Below are 26,528 nucleotides of genomic sequence, written 5' to 3' on the forward strand. Positions count from 1 at the left end.
TGGATTATCATTTAATCTGATTTAACCCAACTTCTACATTCTTCCTACCCATAGAATCAGAGTTAGAAGAAACTTAGAAATCACACAGCCTATTCCTCCCTCCAACCTCATAGAGCTGTTGGCTGGAGATTTCCATTCACTAAGTTCCATGTTATAATAAATTCCTTACTTTCTAACTACCATAAATTTTTCTAGAAAATTAAAGATCTAATTGTACACAATTCTAAAAAGACAATTTTTATAAAGTGATACTAAAATGCAGTGAAACAAAGCATCTCTCTGGCATTGTGAATCCTCAACACGTACTAACCTCTGAATCCTATGGAGTAGAACAGTTTTAATAATTCTCAATGATCTCCAGAGGAACGTCAGGGAATCCCACAAAATTGGGCCTCTTCCTTACAACATTTGTTTTTGAATACAATTATTTTATAATTTTATCCTCTGATGTCTTATTTTTATAAACCTTAACCCTGATGTCTTATATTTTAACTCTTTTCTTAAAAAAAAAAAAACTAGGGACTTCCCTGGAGATCCAGTGGTAAGATGCCGTGCTTCCACTGTAGGTGGCGCGGGTTCCATCCCTGGTCAGGGAACTAGATCCCACATGCCGCCTGGTGCGCCCCCCCCCAAAAAAAACAACTATAAGCTTTCAAAACTTTTTAACAAAAAGTACAATAAATTTAAAAAATTCTATTTAAAGCTTCTAATCTGGATTTTTTAAAAAATAAAGTGAAGTAACTTTTCGTTTTCAGAATGAGGTCGAAATTATTTGTCTAGTAGCAACCTAAAGTCACAGATGCAAAAAGTTTCTGTGACATCAGGATATAATTCCCTAAAGCCCACCTTTTCATGGTATACACTCTTTATTTTCTTGTAAAAGGTTAGTGCAGAATGACAAATGTGTTGTGTACTAAAATTTAAAAGGGATCGTTCAGATCTTTGAATGAAAGTCATAAATCTAAGAATCATGGTTGAATGACCTTAGCTGAAGAAGCACACAAGTTCTTTATAAAATTCTAACTAAATACAAAGATGTTGTTGACATTCTAAGGAACCATTACTTACTTTTACAGCTTGCTTAATTAAAGTGCCTAAGTCTGGGATGAACACTGTACCTTCAAAATAAGCCTGACCTTCAAGGGCCAAACCTTAGTGTTGTATCATAACCCTTTTCTTGATCACAGACCTCTTTGTGAATCTAATGAAAGCTAAGAAGGCTCTTCCCAGAAAATTTCACATGTGCACATACACACAAAATTTTAACACAATGTTGAGGGAAGAAGTCAACATGGACTCTATCCATCCCAGAGAAATAATTGCTATCGCTGATTATATGGAAGACAGCCTTAAAACATAATGCTTTGGTATTCATACACGCTCTGATGAGAATAAGAAGGGTATCAAACACGCATCCGGAGTTTCAAAACGTAGGTGAGGGCTGTTCGGCGGCACCGTAAGTGTTCTGAGACCAGAGCACCCTGGTCCTGCTAACTGTCCATCCCTGCTCTGCAATCCCCTCCAACATGACACCCTGTCTCATCGCTACCATGACCTCCACGTCTTATCTACACTCGGCAAGCTGCTCTGATCTACTTCATTGACAAGTAACCATCCAGTCTGCCCTTTAATACCTTCAGTAACACAACTTAGGGCTTCAGAAGGCAGGCCATTCCAGTTTTAGGCAACTCTGAAGCATTATAAAGTTCTTTTCTAATCTGATTAGACTGGTTTGTAAATTTTAAATGCTGTCCTGAATTTCTCCTCTATTTATTTGCCAATAGGTAACAAAATAGCTTGCCATTCAAAGTATCTAATCCTAAAACCAGGAGCAAAAAATCATTTAGCCTTACTTTTTCCCAAACAGGAGAGTCAGAATTAAGCTGAAAAACACTTTCTATTTGAAAGTCAAAACCTAAGAGGATCAGTATTGGCTCAGTTCAAGAAAGATGTAAGGCTTTCACGTACACAACATCTCCTACCTTGTTGGGCTTCTTTTCACTGCATAAAATATTTAAAATGCATCAACATTAAAAGATTAAAATTATAATCACTGCAAATTAACATCAGTTCTGTCTAAAAATAATTTCTTCTCTGTATTTCTATTTATGCCTGTGATTCTGTAATAAACAGCTCTAATCAATGCAATATAAATATAGAAGTCATTATTTATTCATTAGATGAAGCCTGGCTTTCAAGAACTACAAGTTATCTCAGTCACCTTCAACAGGTCCTTTTTCACAATAAGAAATATCTCTTATTGAAACCAGAGTATTAATAAGGCCCATTTATCATATATAAAGCAATATGTGAAGAAAATGCTTGCTTCCTTTGAAAACAAAGGAAATACAAACAATTATATTTGAAATTTTCTTCCTTAAACGTAACCCCTCACTAGTGCTGAACAAAAAAGGTTCAAAAATATTCTGCACAGTGATTGATTAATCAGATAAGAACAATGCTAACCAACAGTTAAGTGGATAAACACACAGCAAAATCTCATTTTCAAAGGGCCACCCAGGGGGGGCTCTGTCCTGGCTTTTGTCTCAGAGAACCAAACCATGCACAGTCCTAAGAAGGAGACTACCCTGCAAGGAGCTTCTTTATTGTCCTTCAATAATTAAACTTCCTGCAGGAATCCAAAGAAGGCCCATCTAAATGAATGCTGTCTTACACTGCAAATTACACTGGAGCACTATTTTGGTAAGTTTATGTGGTAGGTATACACTAATCCCTTGGTAAGAAATACATTTCCTGATAAATAACCACTTCTCTACTTTTCCAGAATGGCCAGAAGAAGGAATGCTGTGTTTTAAAGACACACACACACAAAGCCTAAAAAGATAATGCCATGCATTTCCACTTTTCAGAACCTGTATTACAAACAAATGGCACATTAAAGCTCAGGAACACTCCGTCAAGCATTTCTCTTGTAATAAAAGCATCTATTAAATCATTTTAGTTGATTCTTCCAGCCGAAAATGGTTTCATCCATCACAAATGTGTACTGAAAAATTTTCTTACACTTCACATTGTTGGATACCCTATTATTTAAGACTGAGTCAGTTTTAAATCAATCAACACTTTAAAATCAATATATTTGTACCTACGCAAATATGTCAATCTCGAGTAAGTTCAATAATGTCTGCTTTTTAAAACAAAATTCTTTCACCAGCTTGTTATTCATATAAAATCGAACGCGGGAAATAACTTACTTAAAGCACGGACTACTATAGGTAGTCAAACACTGCCCTACCCCTTGTAAGAGTGGATGACTGCAACATTTTGATATACTCCATCACGTAGTAGTACAGCTACAAGACCTTCACATCAGCGCCAGAAGTTGAACACTTTCCAGTAGAATTTATTCTTAAATAGATTTTGCATCATCCTCAATACCAAACGTCACCAACGTCCAGGTACACTGAAGATAAGTAATTGATAACCACAAACCCTGTAATATAACCCTCTCAACATTCACTTGCGCACTCTTTCATTTCTTTTAATGTGAAATCGCTAAGTGTAAAGAATTAAGGAATCTTCTCCGTTTACTACGCAGTTGAGCGTATTAATCGGGAGGCTGGAATCACCAAATTATGAAAATTTCAGAGTAACAATACAAAACAAGATTCAAAGGGAAAAAGGTCTATTTGCTTAAATACTGAGAGAGCTTACATCTTTTAAAAAAGTATTTGCGGGATGCCAAGCAAGATTTCCAAAATCCACCCGTCCTCCCGCCTTAAGTCACCCCCCCAACCCCGCGCCCAGCCTGGGTAGTCGTTACTTTGACGCGGCCGGGATGCTACTCACCGAGTTTTTCCACCAACTTGAGCATCACCCCTCCAATGTGCACCTCCCCGGTCACTCTTAGGGTGACATCGCGGTTCAGGTCCGTCACATGAACGCTCAATTCCCACGTCCCATCCGCATAGCAGCCATCTGGCATCCTTATCCCGTCTAGAGCCATGGCTCCTTCCTGCAAGCACGGAGGAAATGGCTCTCGTCAGCGTCACTCCCCCAAAGGCAGGCAAATCCCACTGAACTCGCAGAGTCGGCCGCGAGGTGAGAGAAGGTGAAGAACGCGAGGGTTTCCGCACGAACCCAAGTTCGGGAGAGAGGCGGCGAGACCAGCTGCAGGCAGGATCCTGCGCCCCTTCCCAGCGGCTGCCCCGCGCTCCCGCCCCGCGGCGGCCCTCGGCGGACACGGCGCCGCCCGCCCCGCGCGGCCCCAGCCTAGCGGCCCTCGCCTAGCGGACCGCGGCGGGCTTCACCTGCCCGCCTGCTGGCCGCACCCAGGCTCGGGAGACGCCGCCTGCGGGCTCCACAGTCCTCCTCCCCGCCCGCGCACCCCCTCGGTCCCCGCCGGGCCCGGCCCCTCACCGCGCGCTTCTCGCGCTCCCGGCCCGGGGCTCCCGCGGCAACAGGCGCGGGGCGAAGGCTCGCCCGGCGGCGGCGGCGGCAGCTGCAGCTGCGGCTGCGGGTACCCTCCTCTGCGGGCGAAACCCTGCGTCCCGGCCGGAGCAACTAATGGAGTCCGGTCGTCGCGGCCCCTCGCCTCTCCCTCCGCGCTCCACCCCTCTCTCCCCGCCCCCTCAGTCCGAGTCCGGCTCCCTCCCCCTCGCCCCGCCGAGGCGCACGCAGCGGTCTAGCCGCCTCGCCCCTCCCCCCGCGTCCCCTGCGGCCGCACTCCGGGCCGAGGCCGCGCGGACGCCCGGGCTGGGGGCGGGGCGGCGCGCGGCGGGGGAGCGAGCAGTGCGGGGGAGGCGGGGGCGCCCTCGGCGGCAGTAATCTCTGCCCCGCCGTGCCGCTGCCCTTTTATGGAAATGAAGGACCCGGCGTAGGGATTGAATCCAACATCCGGGCTCTTGGCGGCGGGACCTGAGGAGGGGGAGCCACGGGAGCGCAGCTGCCTCGCACCGGGGCGCGGGTGGGCGCCGGGCGCTGGGTTCCGCGCTCGCTTCTCTGGCTCAGCGAGGGCCCGCGACGGTGGGTGTCGGCGCTTCCAGTCGGCGGAGGGGGCTCGTCCGTGAGAAACGGCCACAGGAAATTCCCAGGGCAATGTCGTTTGCAGGGAACAAAGTCCTCCGCCCCCTTCCCGTGCCTGGAGCGAGCCCAAAAGTCTCAGGGCGGTGAGAGGGGCCGCACTCTGGGAGCTGGAGACAGAGGGTTGGGGACGTGAAAACTTTAAAAAGTAAATGCCCAGGCCAGCTCCGTGAACCTCCAACAAAAGAATGAGAAAACCCGGAGGGAGGTGAACCACAAAAATTGCTTTGCAAGCAATGTCCGGCACAATCAGCAACTCCTACTGGACTCCCAAGAGTTTGCTTGCGCTCTTAACCCATTCGGAAGCTCCAACCAGAAGTGAGTCATTTAGGTCCTACGATGCGCTAGTTAGAGGGGAAAAAAAATCAGGGCAGTGAGTTTTACTCGGAAACTGTTTTTTCCAGCCTTTTCAACTCTTTGTACGTATTTGTGTATTTTTATATGCAATTTAGCACTAACAGCCTACTAAGGCATTTAGATGGATATACATCCTCAACCGCACCCTGAGCCACACCTTGAAGGAATTTTAATAGTTCTGGACCGGTGCCAGCAGGTACGGGCAGAACTAAAGAATGTTACCTGTGGAGACTGACCAGTGATGGAAAGCGGTCCTCCTGCTTCCCACTTTACTTCCACTTCCCCCTTTTACTGGCGTACTCTGTGGAGAGGGCTCCGGTCAGAAACGGCTAGCCGGGGAAATTGCCTCGCTGGCAAATGCATGGCTCGATGAATTTAGGTCAGGAAGATGCAGATAAGATATCCCAGATCCCACAAAAGACCCCAGTTTTAAAAGTCTCAAAGTCTTCTTGAACTGTGTCAAAAAGACGGACCTCACCACCACCACCCCCCACCCCGCAAATAACCCTGTGTTCAGCAACACAATTGGGAAACGAGGTTAGAGGCCTCAAGTAAGGGGTGGGACCCATAAAGGAGTGAAAGAAAAGCAGCGAAATTTAGTCAGATGCCAGAGGTTTGGCACCAAAAATAGGGAAAACCACTACAGTATTTTCAGCTAGTCATCATGGAGAAATTGATGCCTCGAGTCTGCAGTCTCTCCACTCTCCAATCATTTCTACTCATGGAGGGTCTAAATAGTGCACTTGGAAGCAGTATGAACTTCCTGAGAGGAGGGAATGTTTTTGTAAATTATGGTGTTGGAAATATATAGGAAAATGTTTTTAATAAAATAGAGAATAGCTTGTTAGGGTAAAAATGTACAGAACTGTACATGCAGCTGTAAAATCACAAGCGTATCTAGTCCTAAATATTCAGAGAAAAAATACTGAAAGGAAATACACCAAAATGTTAAGAAGCTCTCTGGGTGTTGAGATCAGGAGATTTTTTTTTCCCCCCCTCTATTCTTTATTTTCCGAAAGCTCCAAAGCTTTGCATTCAGGACTTGTCTGTTGCCGGCTTTAATTGCATCCAGCATCTCGATTTCTCTGGGCATGCCATTACCTTCACAATGATAGACACAACTGATAGAGCAGCTGCTGGACACCTGGACAGGACTTTCAGAGGTTTCCTTTTGTGTTTTTTAATATTCCCAAATAAAACATGAGTACTTTGAGAGCAGGGACTTCAAATTCTTTGCATTGCCCACAGATTCACAAATAGCTTGGCACAAAGAAAACGGAAAACATGCTGGTACCAAATCAACACAAATGTCAAGGAAACGCTAGGTCTGCCCCACGGAGAGATTTCATTTTGGGGGAAATCCTGGCTTTTAAATCTATGTGGTTTATTTCCACACCTTATCCTCTAAAGACTTATGGCAACGTATAAGATGCATAAACTGTGAGATAGCATACATTATAAAAGGCACAAAACAACAGGAAAAAAGGTGGGAAGTGGAGGGTTAGAAATTTCAAATAGAGCCAGGAATGAGGCTAAGAACTGTACCTTAACAATCTTCGCAAGTGCTCCAGTAAGCTCTGAATGACTATGGCTTCTCAAACATGCCTTTATAGAACCAAAAATATCCATGTCCTGTCTGAATATTCCCTTCTGTCGAAGCCAACTGTTGTGTCTCAGAAACCCTTTTAATTTAGCTCAGTTTCCACATTCTAGTTCTTGTTTTCTCACTCTCCAGTGAGTTACTTTCTGAACAACCTCCCACCACAGTGCCCACTACTCTGACTGCTGCCCACTTCTGTGAATGATCCCTATATAAGGGACGGGGAGCTGGAAGGGGAGATGTTAATACTGCAAATTACCAGCCCCATTTCTTAGCATTGGAAACAGCTTGATTATATCTTTATAAGAGACTTTACTAGCTTTAGAAAGTCAGCAGTTCGTGTTTGAGCAGGATAAAGCACAGGAAGGCAGTGACCCTCTGAAGGAACCACTGGAGGAATAGTTAGGCTGAGATGGGTGCAGCTGGTCCCTTTAGGCCTTCTTTTTTGAGTATTTCAAGCTGTTGATTGCTCTGAAGATTAAAGAAGAGTCAGACTTGAATCTCTGAAACTGGGGATTTTTTTCTAGATTATCGAGTGAGACCTTCAAGTGCATTTCTTAGATGTTTACTTCCACCTAACGTTTCCCAGTATGTTCAGATGTGGAATCTTATCTGAAATCCCCCACTAGAACCTCTAAGACAATGCAATACTTCTGGTACTTACATCATACTGAAAAGTAGCCGAGAACTCCAGTGTTTGGAAGAACAGCTCAAGCATTGAAAGCAGCAATATCCAAATAAGGTACCAAGCACTGGGCTTAGGTTTAGACCAAATGATACCTCACAGATCGGCCGTCTAACGCAGCCCTCCCTCCGGCTTTGTTATCCACAGGTTGACTTCAGCTTTTTCTCTGAGCCTACTTAAACTGTGCTTTATATTCTTAAAAGGTTAATACAAAATATAACCACTGAGTTTGAAAGAAAGAGAGGTTGAGGGAGAGGAGAACATAAGGGAAGGTTTGTGTGAGTGTGAATGTGTAAGGGTAGTTTAAAATGCACGTAAAAATGCCATATGAGGCCAGCAAGATGAAATGTAATGAATTATTCCTGTCAAATACCAGGTGAGCAGAATTCCTGTTTGTCTCAGGGATTACCAAAAATGGAGCCCACTGGTAAAGCTACTAAGGGGCTAGAAATCAAGGAGCATGGAGTGTGAACTAAGAATGGGAAGGAAGGTTGCAGGAGCCACTTTTCTGATAGAAGTGGATACTCACGGTAAACAACAAGAAAAGGCCTGGCAAACTGAGCAGCAAGAAAGACTTGCTTCGGAGTGGGGCTGTTTTGACACAGATCTAAAGAAAGCCTCTCAAATAACAATGAAATCTCTACTTCAAGGGGAAAGAAACGCACTGCTTGCATTTACTGGTCTAGATTATAGAAAGCTTTTCATAGAAAACCATGCTGGGTGATACTTAGAAAACAATTTTTGAGCACCACGCCATCTTGTGAAATGTTCTGCCTCTGACAAAAATATGAACGATTCACACAAACAAGGCAGCTCACTGTGTGTGTAGCACAGTGCAGGGCGCTGAGACACACGTGTCGATGTATAGCACACGCCATAAGCGCTTAAGGAACATCTATCTAATACAGGAGACATATTTAAAACACCAGAAAGGATGTCCATATGCAAAAAGAGTTAAATTAGACCGCTGTCTTACACCATATAAAAAAATCAACTCAAAACGGATTGTAGACCTAAATGTAAGATCTAAACTATAAAATTCTTAGAAGAAAACAGAGAAGTAAATCTTTGTGACCTTGGATTAAACAATGGCTTCTTAGATAGGACATCAAAGCCAAAATGATGAAAGAAAAACTAAGTTGGATTTTATCAAAGTCAAAAATGCCTGTATTTCAAAGGACAGCATCAAAAATGTGAAAAGAAGGAGGGAATTCCCTAGCAGTCCAGTGATTAGGACTCCACACTTCCACTTCAGGGGGCCCCAGGTTTGATTCCCTGGTCGGGGAACTAAGATCCCATAAGCCAAGTAGTGTGGCCAAAAAAAAAACAAACAAAAAAAATGTGAAAAGACCCGCACAATAGGAAAAAATATTTGCAAATCATTTATCTTTTAAGGGACTTATATCTAGACTCTATAAAGAACTATTACAACTCATCAATAAGAAGAAAAACAAGCTGATTAAAAATGGGCAAATGATCTGAATAGGCAGTTCTCCAAAGAAGATGTGCAAGAGGCCAATAAGCACATAATAAGATGCTCAACGTCATTAGGCGTCAGGGAAATGCAAATCAAACCTGCAATGAGCTAACACTTCACACCCACTAAAATGATATGATAAAAAAAAGATGACAGTAACAAATATTGGCTAGGATGTAGAGAAATTACAACCCTCATACATTGCTGATGGGAATGCAAAATGGTCAGCTGTTTTCAAGAAACAATTTGGCAGCTCCTTAGAACATTCAACATAGAGTTACCATGTAACCTAGCAATCCTACCTCTAGGTATATACCCAGGAGAATTGGAAACATATGTCCACACAAATACTTATATGCAAATATTAATAATAGCCAAAAGGTGGAAACAACCCAAGTGTATTTCAAGTGATGAATGAAAGACATTTGGGTTATTTCCATCTTTTGACTATTATTAATATTCATATAGAGGTGTTTTTTAGCGATTCATTAAAAAATCAGAAGGGAGAAAAACTCTATTACTCTAAGGACTAAATTGTGAAGTACAGACCCACTTTGAAGACTGTGATAACCTAGCCTGTGAAAGAAAGTCATCAATGCAGTCATGGAACGTTTTATGAAGAAGATAAATCTAAGCAGATATGAAGGAGTAGATGGAGTTTGGCCTTTCCAGGGGAGTGATATGTGAAATCAGGAGGCAGAAGTGAGCATGGCATGATCACCAGCCAGGGAGAAGAAAGGAAGAAACGTCAAGGAGATGCTCTGAGGAAGAGTGAGCATGGAGTGAGGCTGACGAGGGAGGACAGAAATTTAGAGTCTGAGATAGAAAATGGGGAGCCATTAAAAAGTTGGCACATAGTAATAGCATCACGAAAGCAATGTTCAAATAAGATTAATCCAAGAAAAATATGCATGATGGATTGGAAGAGCAAGGGACTAGAATTCAGAAGGTAGGCTTGGAATGTGTTCATAACTTAGATGTAAGAAAAAGCCTTTGGCTGATGAGGTAAGTAATAGGGGGTTGGAGATGGAGGAAATTTCAAAAAAATTACTATTATCAAAAGCTTTTGTGCATTTTTGACGTTCTAAGTGCTATGCAGGGCACTTTACTTGTTCCTCACAACAACCTTGAGTTTTTATTATTATCTTTATTTAATGTGAGTTAACTGATAGGCAGAGTGATTATCTGGTTGTATAACTTGTTCTAAACCACAGTTGGTACATGGAAGAAGTGGAATTAAAACTGAGGTCTGAAAACAGAAGGTCATAAATCCTTCAAAGTTTTCACGTTTGGGTGACTAGGAAAAACAGTGGAGTTACTGAACTGGGAAAGGGAAATTGGGAGGAGCTGATTTCAGGGACCAAGGGAAAGATGAGGCTTTTAAAAAAAGAAATATTGAACTTGGGGTGGAAGCTGTATATCGCAGTGGAAACATTTAGATAAATAAGCCTGGCAATCTTGTGAGAGGATCAGATCACACAGAGAAAAATCATTAACAAAGAGGTGAGCCTTCATGGATGGCTCAACCCCCCAAATGAGACTGACCCTTGGGGAACTGCTCCCCAAAGGCAGAAGCTGGAAGAAGAGGCATCTAAGGCAACAGAGAAGAAAGGATCAGAGGTGGGAAAACAATCAGGTAAGTACAGTGTCAGAAAGCCAAAACAAAGAAAGAAAGAAAGAAACCATTTCAAGAAGGAAAGGTGGTCAGTAGTATCAAACGATGCCGAGAAGTCCAGGAGAATAGAAGTGCTTAAGAACACGAGGCTGGTGAAAATCATTGTTCACCTTGCAGAGGCCACTTTATAGCTGACCGACCAAAGACAGAGTTCAAAGAGCTAAAGAAAAGGGACGTTTATCAATGAAAGGAAAGCAAGAAATAGGATGGTGATTTGGAGGTGCCACAGGAGCAAAGACGCTAAGCATTCGTAAAGACTATGGAAGATATAAGGGGGAAATTGTTGCTTAACACTGAAACCAGGATTCCCTCCAGGATTATCTGGGATCATGCCAAAGATTCAGGGGGAATAGGAGCAGCCCTTGCCAAGACAGAAGAAAGACACACCAGGTTGCAAGGATAGAATTGGGTTATTGGAAGGCTGTAGCCATCTTATAAGCATGGAAACACACCACAGGATACAACAAATCAGCGCATAAACATATTTAAATAAATAATGTTTATATTAGGCAATAAGAGGGTGGGGCTGGCTGAGTTATTGTGCTGCTCGGATGGACACCCTCCCAGGAGGTCAGATTAGGGCCAGGATGTAAGAAAGGAAGGATGTGATTAAGAGATTATTTCAGTACAACGAGGACAGAGATTCAGAGGCTCACAAGGGAAAACCAGTGTTAACTGCACAGATGCCAACTTGCCTGGCCCATAGGTGCTGCTGGGGATCAGCTGGACTGGAGACAGTACAGCCATCACTTGTAAATCACTGGAAGGCCACAGGCCAACGAGGCCAACCCCCAGAGCTGCCTTCATGCAGTCAATTCCTGCAACACAGCAGAAACTCCCACTAGATTAGTGTTTCCTTGTTAATGAACACACTAGACTCCTCCCAGATTTTCAGTGTTATTTACAGTCTAGCAAGTTCCTCCCTGTTTTTCCTGGCTGGTAAACTGCTTACTCCCAGCCCTCATTCTGAGAAAGGCTCCCTATCCTTTGTGCTTTGTATCACAATGTCCTCTTCAAATGCATAAACCCTGTATTCTTCCCAAACCAGTAGTTGCAATTCCACTAAAAGAGCCAAACCAGAAAGTCACCTACAATTCCAGTTGCCCTAAGGCCAACTCAGTTCAACCTGGAAGGACAAAAGTGCCTTTTATCAGCTTGCTCCTAGGCAGGTACTCAGGTGACAGAGGATTGACCTCAGCTGAACATCACCACCTGGTGCCTGGGAGGTGTCACTGCAAATCTTTTCTCTCCCTTGGCCTGGGAGGTGTCACTGCAAATCTTTTCTCTCCCTTGAACCAAATTCAACATAAATTTCAATGTGAACTTAATGAGCAAATGGAAAAAATGCATCTATTAAAAGATAAACTCTTCATTTTGGGATCCCATCCTTTCTTTAGGACAGCGCTCTTGGAGGTATCCACCTATTCCTGCATCAGCAGTTTTTCCCGCTTCATATAATTTTCCCCTTGCTTTCTAGATCATTGCCATCACCATATAAACAGACTCTACCATCTCCCATTTAAAGAAAGAAAGAAAAATGTCTTTCTTGATGACATACATCCCTGCACTACCCGTTACTGCTATGGTCCCTTTGAACTTAAAACCACTCAAATGAAATACCTATATGCAACATCTCTACTTCTTCAAGTCTAAATTACTTTTTAACTCACCCCCAAATTGGTCTCCGTTTCCACCACTCCACTGAAACTAATGGCCTCTCTGTTGCAAAACTCACAGTGCTTTTTCCATCCTCTTCTCACTCGACCTCTCAGCAGCACTTTTTTTGTGTGTGTGTGTGGTACGCGGGCCTCTCACTGTTGTGGCCTCTCCCGCTGCGGAGCACAGGCTCCGGACGCGCAGGCTCAGCAGCCATGGCTCACAGACCCAGCCGCTCCGCGGCATGTGGGATCTTCCCGGACCAGGGTACGAACCAGTGTCCCCTGCATCGGCAGGCGGACTCTCAACCACTGCGCCACCAGGGAAGCCCATCTCACAGCATTTGATGCTGTCTGCTCTTTCTAAATGCTCGCTCCTCTTGGACTCTTTCTTCTACCTCTCTGTCTTCTTTTTTCCGTCTCCCTTGCTGGATCCTTTGCCCCTAGCAAATCTCTAAATTCAGCATGGTAGGTGGGGGACCCAGCTTGGGACCTCTTTTCTTCTCTATATGCATTCTCTCTCTAGCCTACCTCCCTCTGCCTCGAGACTTTAAATATTGTCTCTATGCTGATGATTCCAAGTCTCTAGCCCAGACCTGTCCTTGGAGCTCCAGACCTGGAGATCCACGTGTAATAGATATTTCAAACTAACCTGTGCAACATGAGACTGACTTTCCTACAATATCTATTCCCACTCCAGTGTTTTCCATCAAAGTAAATGACACTATCATGCATCCACTGGCTCAGCCTAAAAATCTGGAAGTCAGCCTTATTTTCCCACATTCCTTCACCACCCCTCCTCCAGTGACTCAGTTCATGCTAAGTCTGTCTCTACAATATATCCCAAATTCACCCACTTCTTTACATCTCCACCATCACCTGCCTGGTCCTGGCCACTGTCTTCTCACTGGGATTATTTATTCAATAGCGGCATAAATTGTCTCTCTGCTCTTCCCCTCTCCAGTCCATTTCCTACACAGTACCTACAGTGATCCTTTATATATGTAAATCTCAACATTTACTCTTTTTTCTTTAAATTTATTTATTTTTGGCTGCATTGGGTCTTTATTGCTGTGCGCGGGCTTTCTCTAGTTGTGGCGAGCGGGGGCTACTCTTCTTTGCAGTGCGCGGGCTTCTCATTGTGGTGGCTTCTCTTGTTGCGGAGCACCGGCTCTAGGCGCCCAGGCTTCAGTAGTTGCGGCGCGCAGGCTCAGTAGTTGTGGCGCATGGGCTTAGTTGCTCTGCGGCATGTGGGATCTTCCTGGACCAGGGCTCGAACCCGCATCCCCTGCATTGGCAGGCGGGTTCTTAACCACTGTGCCACCAGGGAAGCCCCTACTCTTCTCTTAGAAATATCAACAGCTTTCCATTGTGCTTAGAATAAAATCGAAACTCCTTATGGTGTCTTAAAAGGCTTCACCAGACCAAGACCAACCTACCTTGCTGACCTCCCACTCACTGTCTCCAGTCAGTCAGGCCTCCTGGCTCTCCTGTCTTAGTGTTTGCCACTCCCCTGCCCCCAGGCTTTTCCCTGGCTCTTTCCGTGACTCTTTCTCAGCCTCAATCTCATCAACTCAGAAAAGCTTTCCCTGGCCACACAATTAAAGTAGCCTTTGCCCCCGCCCTCTACTGCCCAGTTACTTTCTAATTCCTCATCTGCTTTTTCTCTTCAGTAAAATTTATCAAAAATTTGAAATTATCTTGTTTGTTTGCTTATTTGTCTCCTTCCCACCCAGCCTTGCCCTCTGCCATTAGAATGTAACCTCCTTGAAGGGAGGAAACTTCCAACTGCATCGCAATGCATGTGGGCACCATTCGTGTTGTAGTCCGTGGGAATGGAGGTCCCTGTGGCCACCTGCCCTCCTCTGCCTTGTGCACAGCCATAGCCCCCCAGCACCTAGCACAGTGCCTGGCACATGGCAAGTGCTCAATAAAAGGTTGTGGAACCAATGAAAGAGTGAAATGTAGTGAACCAGATGATCCCAGATGTACATCTCAGATCCAAGCCTCCAAGAAACGTACACTCTAGAAGACCATTAGAACCAAAAGTATAAGCATGACATATAAATACTGATGGGTTTCTTGGAGCCACATGCATATTTAGTAGCATGGTGCCTCTGGTCTTTGAGCTATAAACAAGTGTATCAATGTAGATAGATGCTGTCCTCATCCTCACACAAGGAGAGTCCACTTGAGAAAATCAGTTTGAATTCAAGCAATAATTCTTTTCTCCAGTGTTTAAAAAAAAGTCATTCTCCAATCTTCTCCACTGTCCTTGAATAGTCAGCACCGGCCCCTTCCGTCCCAGCCTCCCTCCTCACTCTCCCACGTCTTCATCTCCTATCTCAGAGTGAATGTTGAAGCCATCAGGGTAGAACTGCCTTGACCTACATTACAAATCTTCCATCCTGCCTGCAGCAGCACAAGGTGCCCTCTCCTCTTCTGTTGCCATTAGGCAGAAGAGACATCCATGTTCTTATCAAAAGCTAATCCACCTGTGTCCCGCATCCCACTTCCTCCTATTCTTAATTCATCAATTCTTAATTATGCCTCTCCAGGGTCTTCAAACTCTCTCCTTAAACCAGAGACTTCTCATCAGCATTTTAATACTCAAGTCTTTCCCAACATTTGAAAGGCCGGTGGAGAACAGGTCAGGAAGCCTTCCTGGACCTCACAGTCTCCCTAGTTGCTCTCCTCCCCTTCACAGAGAGCAAAACTTCTCAAAAGTATGTTGAACATTGTCTATATACTCACTGTCTTCCTTTCCTTACTACTCTCTTACTATGGAACTCATTTCATCCTTGTTTCTACCTCCACTGAAGTGGCTCATGTTGGGGGCACAATTACCTCCAGGTCATTAAACTCAAAGGCAGTTTTTAAAAATAAATTTACTTATTTATTTATGGCTGTGTTGGGTCTTCGTTTCTGTGCGAGGGCTTTCTCTAGTTGCGGTGAGTGGGGGCCACTCTTCATCGCGGTGCGTGGGCCTCTCACTATCGCGGCCTCTCTTGTTGCGGAGCACAGGCTCCAGACGTGCAGGCTCAGCAGTTGTGGCTCACGGGCTCAGTTGCTCTGTGGCATGTGGGATCCTCCCAGACCAGGGCTCGAACCCGTATCCCCTGCACTGGCAGGCAGACTCCCAACCACTGCACCACCAGGGAAGCCCTCAAAGGCATTTTTAACCCTCATCTTACTTGATTACTTGGCCACTCTTTTTTTTTTTTAATAAATTTATTTATTTTATCTTATTTATTTATTTATTTTGGCTGCATTGGGTCTTCGTTGCAGTGCGCAGGCTTCTCATTGCAGTGGCTTCTCTTGTTGTGGAGCACAGGCTCTAGGCGCATGGGCTTCAGTAGTTGTGGCACGCAGGCTCAGTAGTTGTGGCTTGCAGGCTCTAGAGCTCAGGTTCGGTGGTGGTGGCGCACAGGCTTAGTTGCTCCACAGCATGTGGGATCTTCCTGGACCAGGGCTCGAACACATGTCCCCTGCATTGGCAGGTGGATTCTTAACCACCGTGCCACCAGGGAAGCCCTCCTGGCCACTCTTAACACTGGCAATCACCTCTGCCTTGCAACACTTCCCTTGCCTCCTGTCACACCATGTTTTCCTGGCCCTTCCTTGTTTCTTCTCAGACCCCTTGGCCGGCTTATGTTCCTCATCATGTTCGTGATTTGTTGGAGCCCTTGAGGTTCTTTCTGAACCCCTTTCTCTTCTCATGCAAGGATCTCTTTCTGGCCCACGGCTTCAAACACCAGCTCCATGTTAATAACTCCCAAATTAAATCACCAGCCCAGAGTGCTCTCTGAGCACCAGTGTTCTATACCTAATTGCTCATTCCAGATCTCCACTTGGATGTGCCACATGGACCTCAAACTGAACGTGCACACAAGTGAAACCTGGGTCTTCTCTTGCCAGTGAGATTCATCAATTCAACTGTACAGACCAGACACTTTGGAGTCATCTTTTATGCATTCTTCACCTCTTTCCTCTTCTTTTTTTTTTAATTTTTAAAATTAATTTTTATTGGAGTATAGTTGCTTTACAGTGTTGTGTTAGTTTCTACTGTACAGCAAAGTGAATCAGCTATACGTATATGTATATCCCCTCTTTTTTTGGATTTCCTTCCCATTTAGGTCACCCCAGAGCATTGAGTAGAGTTCCCTGAGCTATACAGTAGGTTCTCATTAGTTATCTATTTTATACATAGTATCAGTAGTGTATATATGTCAATCCAGTATCCCAATTCATCCCACCCCCGACCTTCCCCCCTTGGGGTCCATACGTTTGTTCTCTAAGCCTGTGTCTCTATTTTTGCTCTGCAAATAAGTTCATCTGTACCATCTTTCTAGATTCCACATATATGCATTAATATACGATATTTGTTTTTCTCTTTCTGACTTACTTCACTCTGTACGACAGTCTCTAGGTCCATCCACGTCTCTACAAATGACCCAGTTTCATTCCTTTTCTCTTTCCTCTTCTTAATCCATCACCAAGTTCTGTGGACTTTTTTCTCCTACGTATTTATTAGATGCACCTACCTCTCTCCATCTTCACTGACACTGCATTAATCCAAGCCACCATCATGTCCCATCTGGATTTGCAATAGGAGCTTACAGGGGTCCTCACACCCGCCTTTGCTCCTTCTCATGTTCTCAGCACTGTGGCCAGAATGCAAATCTGATGGGCTCACTCCCCTGTTTAAAACCACTCGAAGCCTTCGACTTTCTCTTAGGAAGAAGAACAAAATCCTTCCCACGCCCCAGGCCCTGACTCATCTGACCCCCCCACACTTTGCCAGCCTCATCTTGTTTTGCTCTCTCCCTTTTGGCACTACCTTCCAGTGGTCTAGCCACACAGACTCCCTCCAGCCTCAGGGTCTTTGTAGAGGGTTTTCTCTACCTGAACAACCCTAGCTTCCCTCTCACCCTTTGTCTACTTAGCGCCTAGGATCCCTTAGTTCTTAGTATGTGGCGGATACTCCTGATGCTCTGCCCCATAGCTGGTCTGGAGCAGTGGTTCTCAACGTGTCATCCCTGAACAAGCAGCGTCAGCATCGCCTGGGAATTTGTCAGAAATGCACATTCTCCAGCCCCACCCCACACCTACTGAATCAGAAGCTCTGCGGTGTGGCCCTGCAATCTGTGTTTTATTCAGTCCTCGAGGTGATTCGGATGATTTGAGAACCACTGGCTTGTAGTGTCTGTATAAGCTTCCTACATCCCTCTGCTTAAGGGGGTGGCTGCGAGCGCTGAGAATTGAACACCCCTGGAGTGACCCTTAACGAATGAGGAACGGGAGTGGGTGGATAACTATCCCAGCCTCATACCTCTTCATGAGACGTTCTTAAGGATGTTCCACAAAGTCTCCCAGAGGGTCCCCAGGAGAACTGAACCCTGGTTACTCATAGTGGCAATTTGCTCATTAATGGTTTTCCTTCCTTTTCTTACTCATTCACAGAGCTTTCCGGAGTCAACTCTTAAATAAGTCACCTGTGCCCAAATCTTTGTCTTAGGGTCTGCTTTTGGGGAAATGCAAACTAGGATACACAGTGCAGATACCCCATATGAGGGAAGCTTTCCTTTACTCCCAAACTAAATCAGTTCACTCTGCCACATGCTCTTTTTAAGCCCTCTTCTTTTGCATCATAGCACTTTCCACAGTTTATACTTAGATATTTGTGTGATTCTTTGGTTAACGTATGCATCCCCACCTTGAAGGAACAGTGTCTATCCCACCCTGTTTTATCCTCAACACCTGCCAGTGCCAGGCACAAAAACAGACACCCAGTAAATGTCTGTCGAATGAATGACAATGAATGGATAGTACGCTTTCATTCATAACTTGCTGAAGGGCTAGCTGAGAAATTCTCAGGTTTTCTGTCACCTACATTTCAACATATTTTTCTTTTACATTCTTTCTAGTCTCCTTCTCTCTCCTTTCATAAAATTCAATATTTTTCATTTCATATTTAGGACAATGACGTTCTCCACATAATACTATGACTCTCCCTTAGTTTGGTCCAAGTTTATCTTTTAAAGAATTTCCTTTCCAACCAAAACATTTGTCCTCCTATTCTAACTATAGAAACGACTCCTTCTGTAATAAGACTTTAAATTTCAAATCACAGTATTCCTAGGCATCCATCCTCAAAGCCTATAAAGGCTTTTCATTGAAGGCTTCCATTGGCTTTCACACTTCTACAGGAGGTGAACATATGAATACATATTAAATAATTTTGCACTCCTGAGAATCAGCCTTCATAAACAATTTACCTTTGTGTGCGAGAAAATGGGAAAGGACACATCCCCCTTCTCCCCACAGCTTTAGGTCTTTGCCCACCTCTGTTTAGATTATGAGTTGGGGCAGTTTTGTTAACAGGCAAGTTTACTGTATGTTAAAGTTGGAACCTATATCCAGCATCTTTTGCATGGTAGGTATCCTCCTCCTGGGGCAGGCTCCGTGTCTCCTCTCTTCCATTCTATATGGTTTCCAGAGACTCAGGTTCCTCCTATTTGGGAGAAAGAAATGAGACCTCACCTAGACCTCAAGCAGAAGCTACATTCTCCAATCCAGCCAGAGACTCCCTCCCTCTCTGTGGGAGTATGAAGTGCTTGCTCAGATATTAATGAAGGAGAACTTCACTTTGCTCTTTGTTTTCATGTGGTCGAACCAACTGAGCATGAAGGATGCTTGGCAGTGCAGGATCTGGGCACGCCTAGGTCTCTAGACTAATACACTCAAAAAAGGACTCAAACCCTACCTCCAACCTCTATGAAAATACTTGTTTTTTTCAGGAACTCTGAATAGCAATTTCAGAGCTTATGCCTGAAACTGAGCACGTGGGGTTTGCTTCTTGGCAGAACCTTTCAAATAAATAATAGAAAAGCCCCAACAAGACTTCCAGTCTGTCTCCCCAAAACCAGAAGAGGATCATTTCCTACATTAGGCCTATCTAATGTTTTATCTGATTTAATTTTTAATATTTTGGATGATGACTTTCACAATTTCCCTGAGGAGACCATTTCATAATTCAATATTTATCTCCTAGACTGGGAGTGTTTCCAGTAATCAACCCAAATTTTTAAATTTCATCTTGTTCTCATGGAGATTATTTCCTCTCTGTGAGAAGATAAAATTTTCAAATATGGTATAAGTATACCAACAATTTCCCAGTAGGCAATCTATTCCTTCAGTCTCTTCAATGAAATTAATACCTCTAACCATTTGTTTTATGAACACCTATCATTTTTTTCTATCCTTATCTATATGAACTTATTTTCTACTTGTAGTCTCATTCTTTTTTAAAATTAACTCTTTTTTTTTGCGGTACGCGGGCCTCTCCCCGTTGTAGCCTCTCCAGTTGCGGAGCACAGGCTCCGGACGCGCAGGCTCAGCGGCCATGGCTCACAGGCCCAGCCGCTCCGCGGCATGTGGGATCTTCCCGGACGGGGGCACAAACCCGTGTCCCCTGCATCGGCAGGCGGACTCTCAACCACTGCACCACCAGGGAAGCCCCAAATTAACTCTTTTTAGTAGTGCCTTCTTGGTGGTAAAATATACATAAGATAAAATTTACCATTTTAGCCAATTCCCAGCATACAGTTTAGTAGCATTAAGTACACACACATTGTTGTGCAACTATCACCACATCTGTCTCCAGAACTTTTTCATTTTCCCAAAGTGAAACTCTGTACTATTGAGCATTAACTTGCCATCCCCCCAACCCCAGTCCCTAGTAACTGTTTTGCTTTCTGTCTCTATGAATTTGACTACTGTAGGCACTTCATATAAGTTCATTCTTATTTTTTAGAGGAAGTAACACCTCTAAACTCTAACAACTATGCTTTTAAGTGATGACAAAAATAACAATAACCTTATTACAGCTGTATTAATTCAAGGGTGACATTCAAAATATTTAACAACTGGCATGGCAGGGGCACTGGGCAATGAGAACAAAGCTCAGCCCAGGCAGAGTGGATGACGGATGTAAAGAACAGCACAGCCTGGCCAGTTCCGACACCTGCACGGCAACTGTTTCTCTCATATAACTCATGCTAACGTTGCTGTTTGTATTGTAGTTTTAGATATTTCCTTTTCATGTAATATAGGTGTGCAGCTGATTTGATTGACTGCCTAGATTTTTTTTTTTTTTTTTTTTGGCAGGCCTAGTGGAGTTTTAGGTCCCCTAAAGTACTTGGGGGAGAGGACTAAACTACATGTCTCAAGGAGAATGCTGTCAGTGGTAAGGCACAGAAAACTCCCTCAGTCATCCCATGGAAGACAGGGTTGAAGCCTTGGTGTAAAAGAGCATTCTGATCTATAAATTCTAATAAGAGAATTTATGGTGATAAGCAAAAGGAATGCATTTTTTACAAAGGATACTAGGAGATGGCAGCCTGTGGGAAGTCACAGTATAATCTTCAAAAATATGAATTTTATATAAATGTATAATAAGCATATGTCAAAAATTTATTTAACTTATTAATGAAGGAAACAGTACGATGGTGAAATTGATCCAGAGGGGATCTAGGAAGCTGATATATAGGATTGGTGAAAAAAAGAATGCTGGAATAAGATGGCAAAATTAGATACAAAACTGGTAGATGTCCTAAGGGCAGTAAAACCATAATCTTTGAGGTTATCTTATTGACTGGGCAAAAATCATTATCAATTTTCTATGTTAATATTTAACTTTACAGAGCCTAGGCCCTGATCAACAGTAAATGGTCAACCAAACAAAATTACATTTCCTACACAATCAGCCTTGTTAGGCAGTCTCATTAGAGATAACGCTCCAGTAGAATATTGAAAGGGCACACAGTACTTTCTGTTTTACTTGTTAAGTTTTGGGTATTTTTCTTTACAATGATGTGCAGAGAGCCAGTCTTCTCAAATTTCCCCACTATCCTTTTACTAAAGGCATGTCTGTGTTGGTGGAAAATCCCTCCCATCCAGAATGAGGTCTGAAAGTTGGGAGAAGACCTGAGCGGGCACTCACCAAGTTTTTTGTACTCCCCAGTCATGTCACCATGAAACTCTAGCATAATTACCTTAGATAGTTATAAAATCTGCCTTTAACAAGTCATGTCACCTAGTTCTAGCATTTGGGTTCCAGGTACAAGCACTTATACTATGTCACCTATGCCATAGAAAAATTGCAAGAACAGTACTATGAATACGCATATATCTTTTGCTTAGATTCACTAATTGTTAGCACCTTGTAAGTTTGCTTTATCTCTTTCTCTTTCTAACACTCCCACAAATATATTTTCTGGAACCATTTGAAAGTTAACTATACATATTATGAAATTTCACTCCTAAATACTGTGGCATATAGTCTTAGAAATAAGAACTTCTGGGCTTCCCTGGTGGCGCAGTGGTTGAGAGTCTGCCTGCCAATGCGGGGGACACAGGTTCGAGCCCTGGTCTGGGAAGATCCCACATGCCGCGGAGCGACTAGGCCCGTGAGCCACAACTACTGAGCCTGCGCGTCTGGAGCCTGTGCTCCCAACAAGAGAGGCCGTGATAGTGAGAGGTCCACGCACCGCGATGAAGAGTGGCCCCCGCTTGCTGCAACTAGAGAAAGCCCTTGCACAGAAACGAAGACCCAACACAGCCAAAAATAAATAAAGAAATTAATTAATTTAAAAAAAAAAGAAATAAGAACTTCTTTTTTTTAATAGTAGATATTATGATGCTTTCCCCAGATGCCCTTTCAGGGATGAAGAAATTATTCCTCCCTAATTTGGGAGTGCCACTGGCAGATAGCCCTTAGCTGTCGACCATCCCTGGAAATTGTCTTAGCTGGGGAGACCATGTAAACCATGGCCACGCCCTCCCCAGGGCCATCTGAATTCCATGAATGATTGATGTGAGTTATAAAGGCCTGGACTCCTTCCTGAATGAGGACAACTTGGAAAGGCCATTCCAGCTTCAGCCCCCCAAGGGGACATGAGGCCTTAGCTGAGACTGCATTGCAGCCCAAACTTTCTCTCTGTTCATTTCTGCTTTTTTCCCTCTTCCTTTCTCTTCCATAGGTGTTGATTCCAAGAGCACTTCCCAGTGAAATTCCTGCACATTAATCTCTGTTTCAGAGTCAGCTTCTCAGGAACGTCAACCAGAGTGGTGCCAGAAGTGGCTTGAGAGAGCTGAAACTAATATTATCAGTTTTAGTGACTCATTCCAGAATTTTATCATCATGGCAGCTAAAAAGTACTTTCTCATGTTAGACTTAAAACTCTCCTGTTTCAACAGTCTCCAAGATATATTAATTGAAAAAAATTAAGATACAGAGTGTTGTATGTTATGAGCTTCCATTTGTGAACAAAAGAGAGAATACGAAAAAGGGAGAATACATTTACATATAGGCTTATACGTGCATAGAATATCTTTGTAAGGAAATACAAGAAACCTGTAATAGAGGTTGCCTCGGAAGTGAAGGTCAGGGGTCTGGGGGCAGGTGACTTACTTTTTACTGTGAGCCCTTTGATATTATTCTAATTTCTGTCATGCACTGTATGACTTTTTTTTTTTAAGGCTGGAAACAAAATAAGACAAAATAGTAATGGTTACTAATTCTGGGTGGTAGGAATATGGGTTTTGTTGTAGCGGTTGTAATTTTCTGTAGTGTTTAAAAATTAAAATTTCTAACACCAAAACTCATCTGTTTAAAGTGATTTCTTCTTGTGGATCTAGAGACCATCCTACTTACTGAAACATTTCATTTATTTGAATGTGTTCGGTGAATGAATGAATGAATGAGAGTTCATCAATTATTATACAAAGAGGGAAATACCCTATCATCGGATACAGGGCCACTGAAATTGGGCCCCCTGCCAGTGACACAAAGGTGAAATGTCATGAAGCGCTTGTTAAAGCTGGCTAGATCCTCTCCCTTCTGCTTCCTGTTTGCCGAGCGTGCAGAAGGCAGGGCTTGATGAACTCCTCCACTGATGAGAAGGCCGGACATCAAACCACAGAAAGGGAAGAGCTAGCACAGCTTTGCACTCAGTAGATACTCAGCACACGTTTTTGACTCACTGATGACTATGTGGACACTATCAACGTATTTGAGTCTCCGGGAAGGGCCTGATGGTTTGCCTCCTGGGACGCATCATGAATTAGTTAAGGTCACAGTGGTGCTGCTTTGCTTGCAGCGGCTCCTGAGGACTAATACATTCCTGAAAACTGGAAAAAGGCCAACTTCATGTCTTTCTGAATGAGGGATGAAAGGGATGACCTTGAAAACTATTAAGCTTGCGGCAATACCCTGAAAAGTAGTGCAATAAATCAGCCAAATATCAATTTAGAAATGCTGAGAAGAGAACAAAGCATAAGGTATGGTTTTATAATAAATGATCCTTGTCTGACTTGTTTAATTTCCTTCTAGGCAGAGGGATAAGCCTGGATGAAGGAAAAGAAACAATAAATTAAACAATTTTTAACCTATCAAAAAATTTCATTTTGTCTTGTATAACAAATTAAAATGAGAAAACTATGTTCTAGGCAGATATACTGGTAAGAGGATTAAACTCTAAGAAGAATCATTGTCAACCTTACAACAAATGTGTTCCAAAGGGATCATGTAGATACTGGCTCTACATTCATTTTAAGGAAGACATATTTATTGAACACTTACTACTTTCCAGCCTCTGTTCTAGATGCTGGGGACACAATATTGAACAAAGCAGACTAAAATTCTTGCCCCCGTGGAGCTTATATCCTAGGGGGAAATAAAATATATACAGACGCTATGTTAGATAAAATTAAGAGTTAAAAAATAAAAAAAAAGCAGGGATAGGGGATAGGAAGTGTGGGGTAAAGCCTTACAATTTTAGATAGAATAGCTATTGGAAGGCCTTATGAGAAAATGATGTTTGTATAAAGATTTGAATAAGGTGAGAGAGAGTCATGCAGACATTTGGGAAAGAGCACTTTAGATGTGAAAATAGCATGTACAAATGCCCTGAGGCAGGAGCATGCTTGGTGTTTTGCATTGAGGCTACAGCAGAGTGAATAGGGGTTGAGGTCAGATCAGGACAATTTATTGACCCTCAGCCCCAACCTTTGAAGTGGAAAGGACCCTCTCCCCACTTCCTGGTCAATGAGGGAGCAAATAGACTGGGCAACTGATTGTTCTTAGGACTTGGAGCCATAAGAGAAAGAATCAAAGCCTTTGGCACAGACATGGTGGCGGTAAGAGCCCCATGGCAGCCGTGTCCACTATGCAGTGTGTTCAGTGCCAGCAGCAGTGCCCCGCCAGAGTGTCATAGTGGAGTCACTGTGGATATGCCTTCCACCCAGTCTTCCTTAGGTTCTGTCCATGTTCTGAGTCTAGTTCTCCAACCTTCCTATCTTCTATGAACTAACTGGTAAACCAACAAAAATTCCCTTCTGCTAAAGCTAGCCAGAATCACTTCCTGTGACCTTGGAACTGAAAATACTGATGGACACTCATGAAACTCAGGATTATAGTTCAAAACCTCCTTTAGAGCTGAGGTACTGATTAGTAAAAAGCAGACAGACACAGAGAGAAAACAAATAAACTAATACTAGATTCATTACTACTGCCCACAACTATAGTTTATAGTGGATTAACAACTAACATAAAACAGGTCTGTACAGTAGTTCATGGTTCCAGAGATTGCTGCAATGATATCACCCCTCCCACATGCTCTTCTGCATCATGACCTTGCCATTCCCCCAACAAGAAGTGGTGTATGTTTCCTCTGTCTTTGAATCTGTGCTGGCTCTGTGAGCTATTTTGACCAATGAAATGTGACAGAAGTGATACGTAATTCCCAAGGCTGGTCTTCCATCTTGGAAGTCAGCTGCCATGTAAGAAGTTTCCTTGCTCTGCTGGAGACCAGTGGAGAGGGGCCTGAAGACACCTTGAACACTCCAGCACCAACCAAACTCCCAGCTGAACACAGTACCATGAGTGAGCCCAGCCAAAGTTATATGAAGCAGGACCACCAGCTGAGTCCAGCCCAAATTCCTGATCCACAGACACCTGAGCAAATAAAATGGCTGTTATGTTACGCCTCTTCATCATGGGGCTGTTTGTTACACAGCAATAGATAACTGAAACATACAAATATGGTCACAATACAAAATTTTAATTAATCAATTGCATGAGGGTTCAGTCAGGAAGTTTACAGAGACAGGTGTGTGTGTGTATTTGTGTGTGTGTGTGTGTGTGTGTGTGTTGGGGGAAGGTCAAAGAGATGGCCAGGAAAATTGAAGGAGGAGGAAGAAGAAAAGGGAAAGCAGTTAACAGAAGGGCTCACCTTTCAGGACCGTATTTTAACTTGAGAAGCACTGGAAACCAGTTTATTAAACTGACTTGCGCTCAACTATTGATCATAAAAAACCATTTATCTACCACCCCACCCTTCCGTGGAGAAATTGGTAGAGACATGATTTCACTGGTTTTGCTCACTGATGCATCCCCAGGTGACTAGAAGGGGAACTCATAAGTGCTCACTGAGGACTTGTGGCAGGAAATAAACACACATGGAAACCATAATATAATTAAAAATTCTTACCTAATAAATATCAGAAATGGAATAGAGTAGTCCATCCAATTTAGGGTTTCCAACCTGATGACTGGTGAGATGGGAAGAGGCGGAATGAGTTACTTGGAGAGAGTTCCAGAAACCTATAAAAGAGATATAATACCATTACCAGAGGCTCAAAAGAGTTAGGAAGGCTCACAGTCAAAATAAAGCCAAGGTTTGTGAAAACTATTCATAAAAAGGCTTTAAAGCTATATTTTTCAGCAGTCGTTCTCTCTAATTTAGACCTCTGATTTTACTTTCATCTTTTTCTTTTGTTTCATTTTCTTAAATCAGAAAAAGACCTTCACTTTGGAAAGTATAAAATATACACGTACAGAGATAAAGGAGGTGGAGCACGTCACTGCTTTAGATGAGTTTAGGTCTCTAGGCCCCAAAGCAAGGTTTGGCAGAGGGTGGTGCGGCCCCACTGAGTGTCCTCAGTTGGTTCTGTCTCGGAGGGCCTGGAGGTCC

At 43.4% G+C, this 26,528-nt stretch overlaps 1 protein-coding gene across 2 annotated transcripts in view; it reads right to left on the minus strand.

Moving 5' to 3' along the window:
• Nucleotides 1–26,154, minus strand: part of FERMT2 (fermitin family member 2) — a 90,203-nt gene extending 64,049 nt beyond the window's left edge. Inside the window, exons 1-2 of one of the 2 annotated variants that reach the window (XM_029237677.1) lie at nt 26,046–26,154; nt 3,811–3,976 (exon numbers count right to left, since the gene is read on the minus strand). In XM_029237677.1, coding sequence (XP_029093510.1) covers nt 3,811–3,967 — 157 coding nt within the window. In that variant the 5' untranslated portion in view covers nt 3,968–3,976; nt 26,046–26,154. Of the gene's footprint in view, nt 1–3,810; nt 3,977–4,380; nt 4,563–26,045 lie in introns of those variants that run through there. The other variant, XM_029237676.1, reaches the window with a different exon arrangement.
• Between the last annotated feature and the right edge of the window lie 374 nt (nt 26,155–26,528).

Source organism: Monodon monoceros, unplaced genomic scaffold, assembly GCF_005190385.1.
Source record: "Monodon monoceros isolate NGI ecotype Baffin Bay Population unplaced genomic scaffold, NGI_Narwhal_1 Super_Scaffold_21, whole genome shotgun sequence".
Lineage (NCBI taxonomy): Eukaryota > Metazoa > Chordata > Mammalia > Artiodactyla > Monodontidae > Monodon > Monodon monoceros.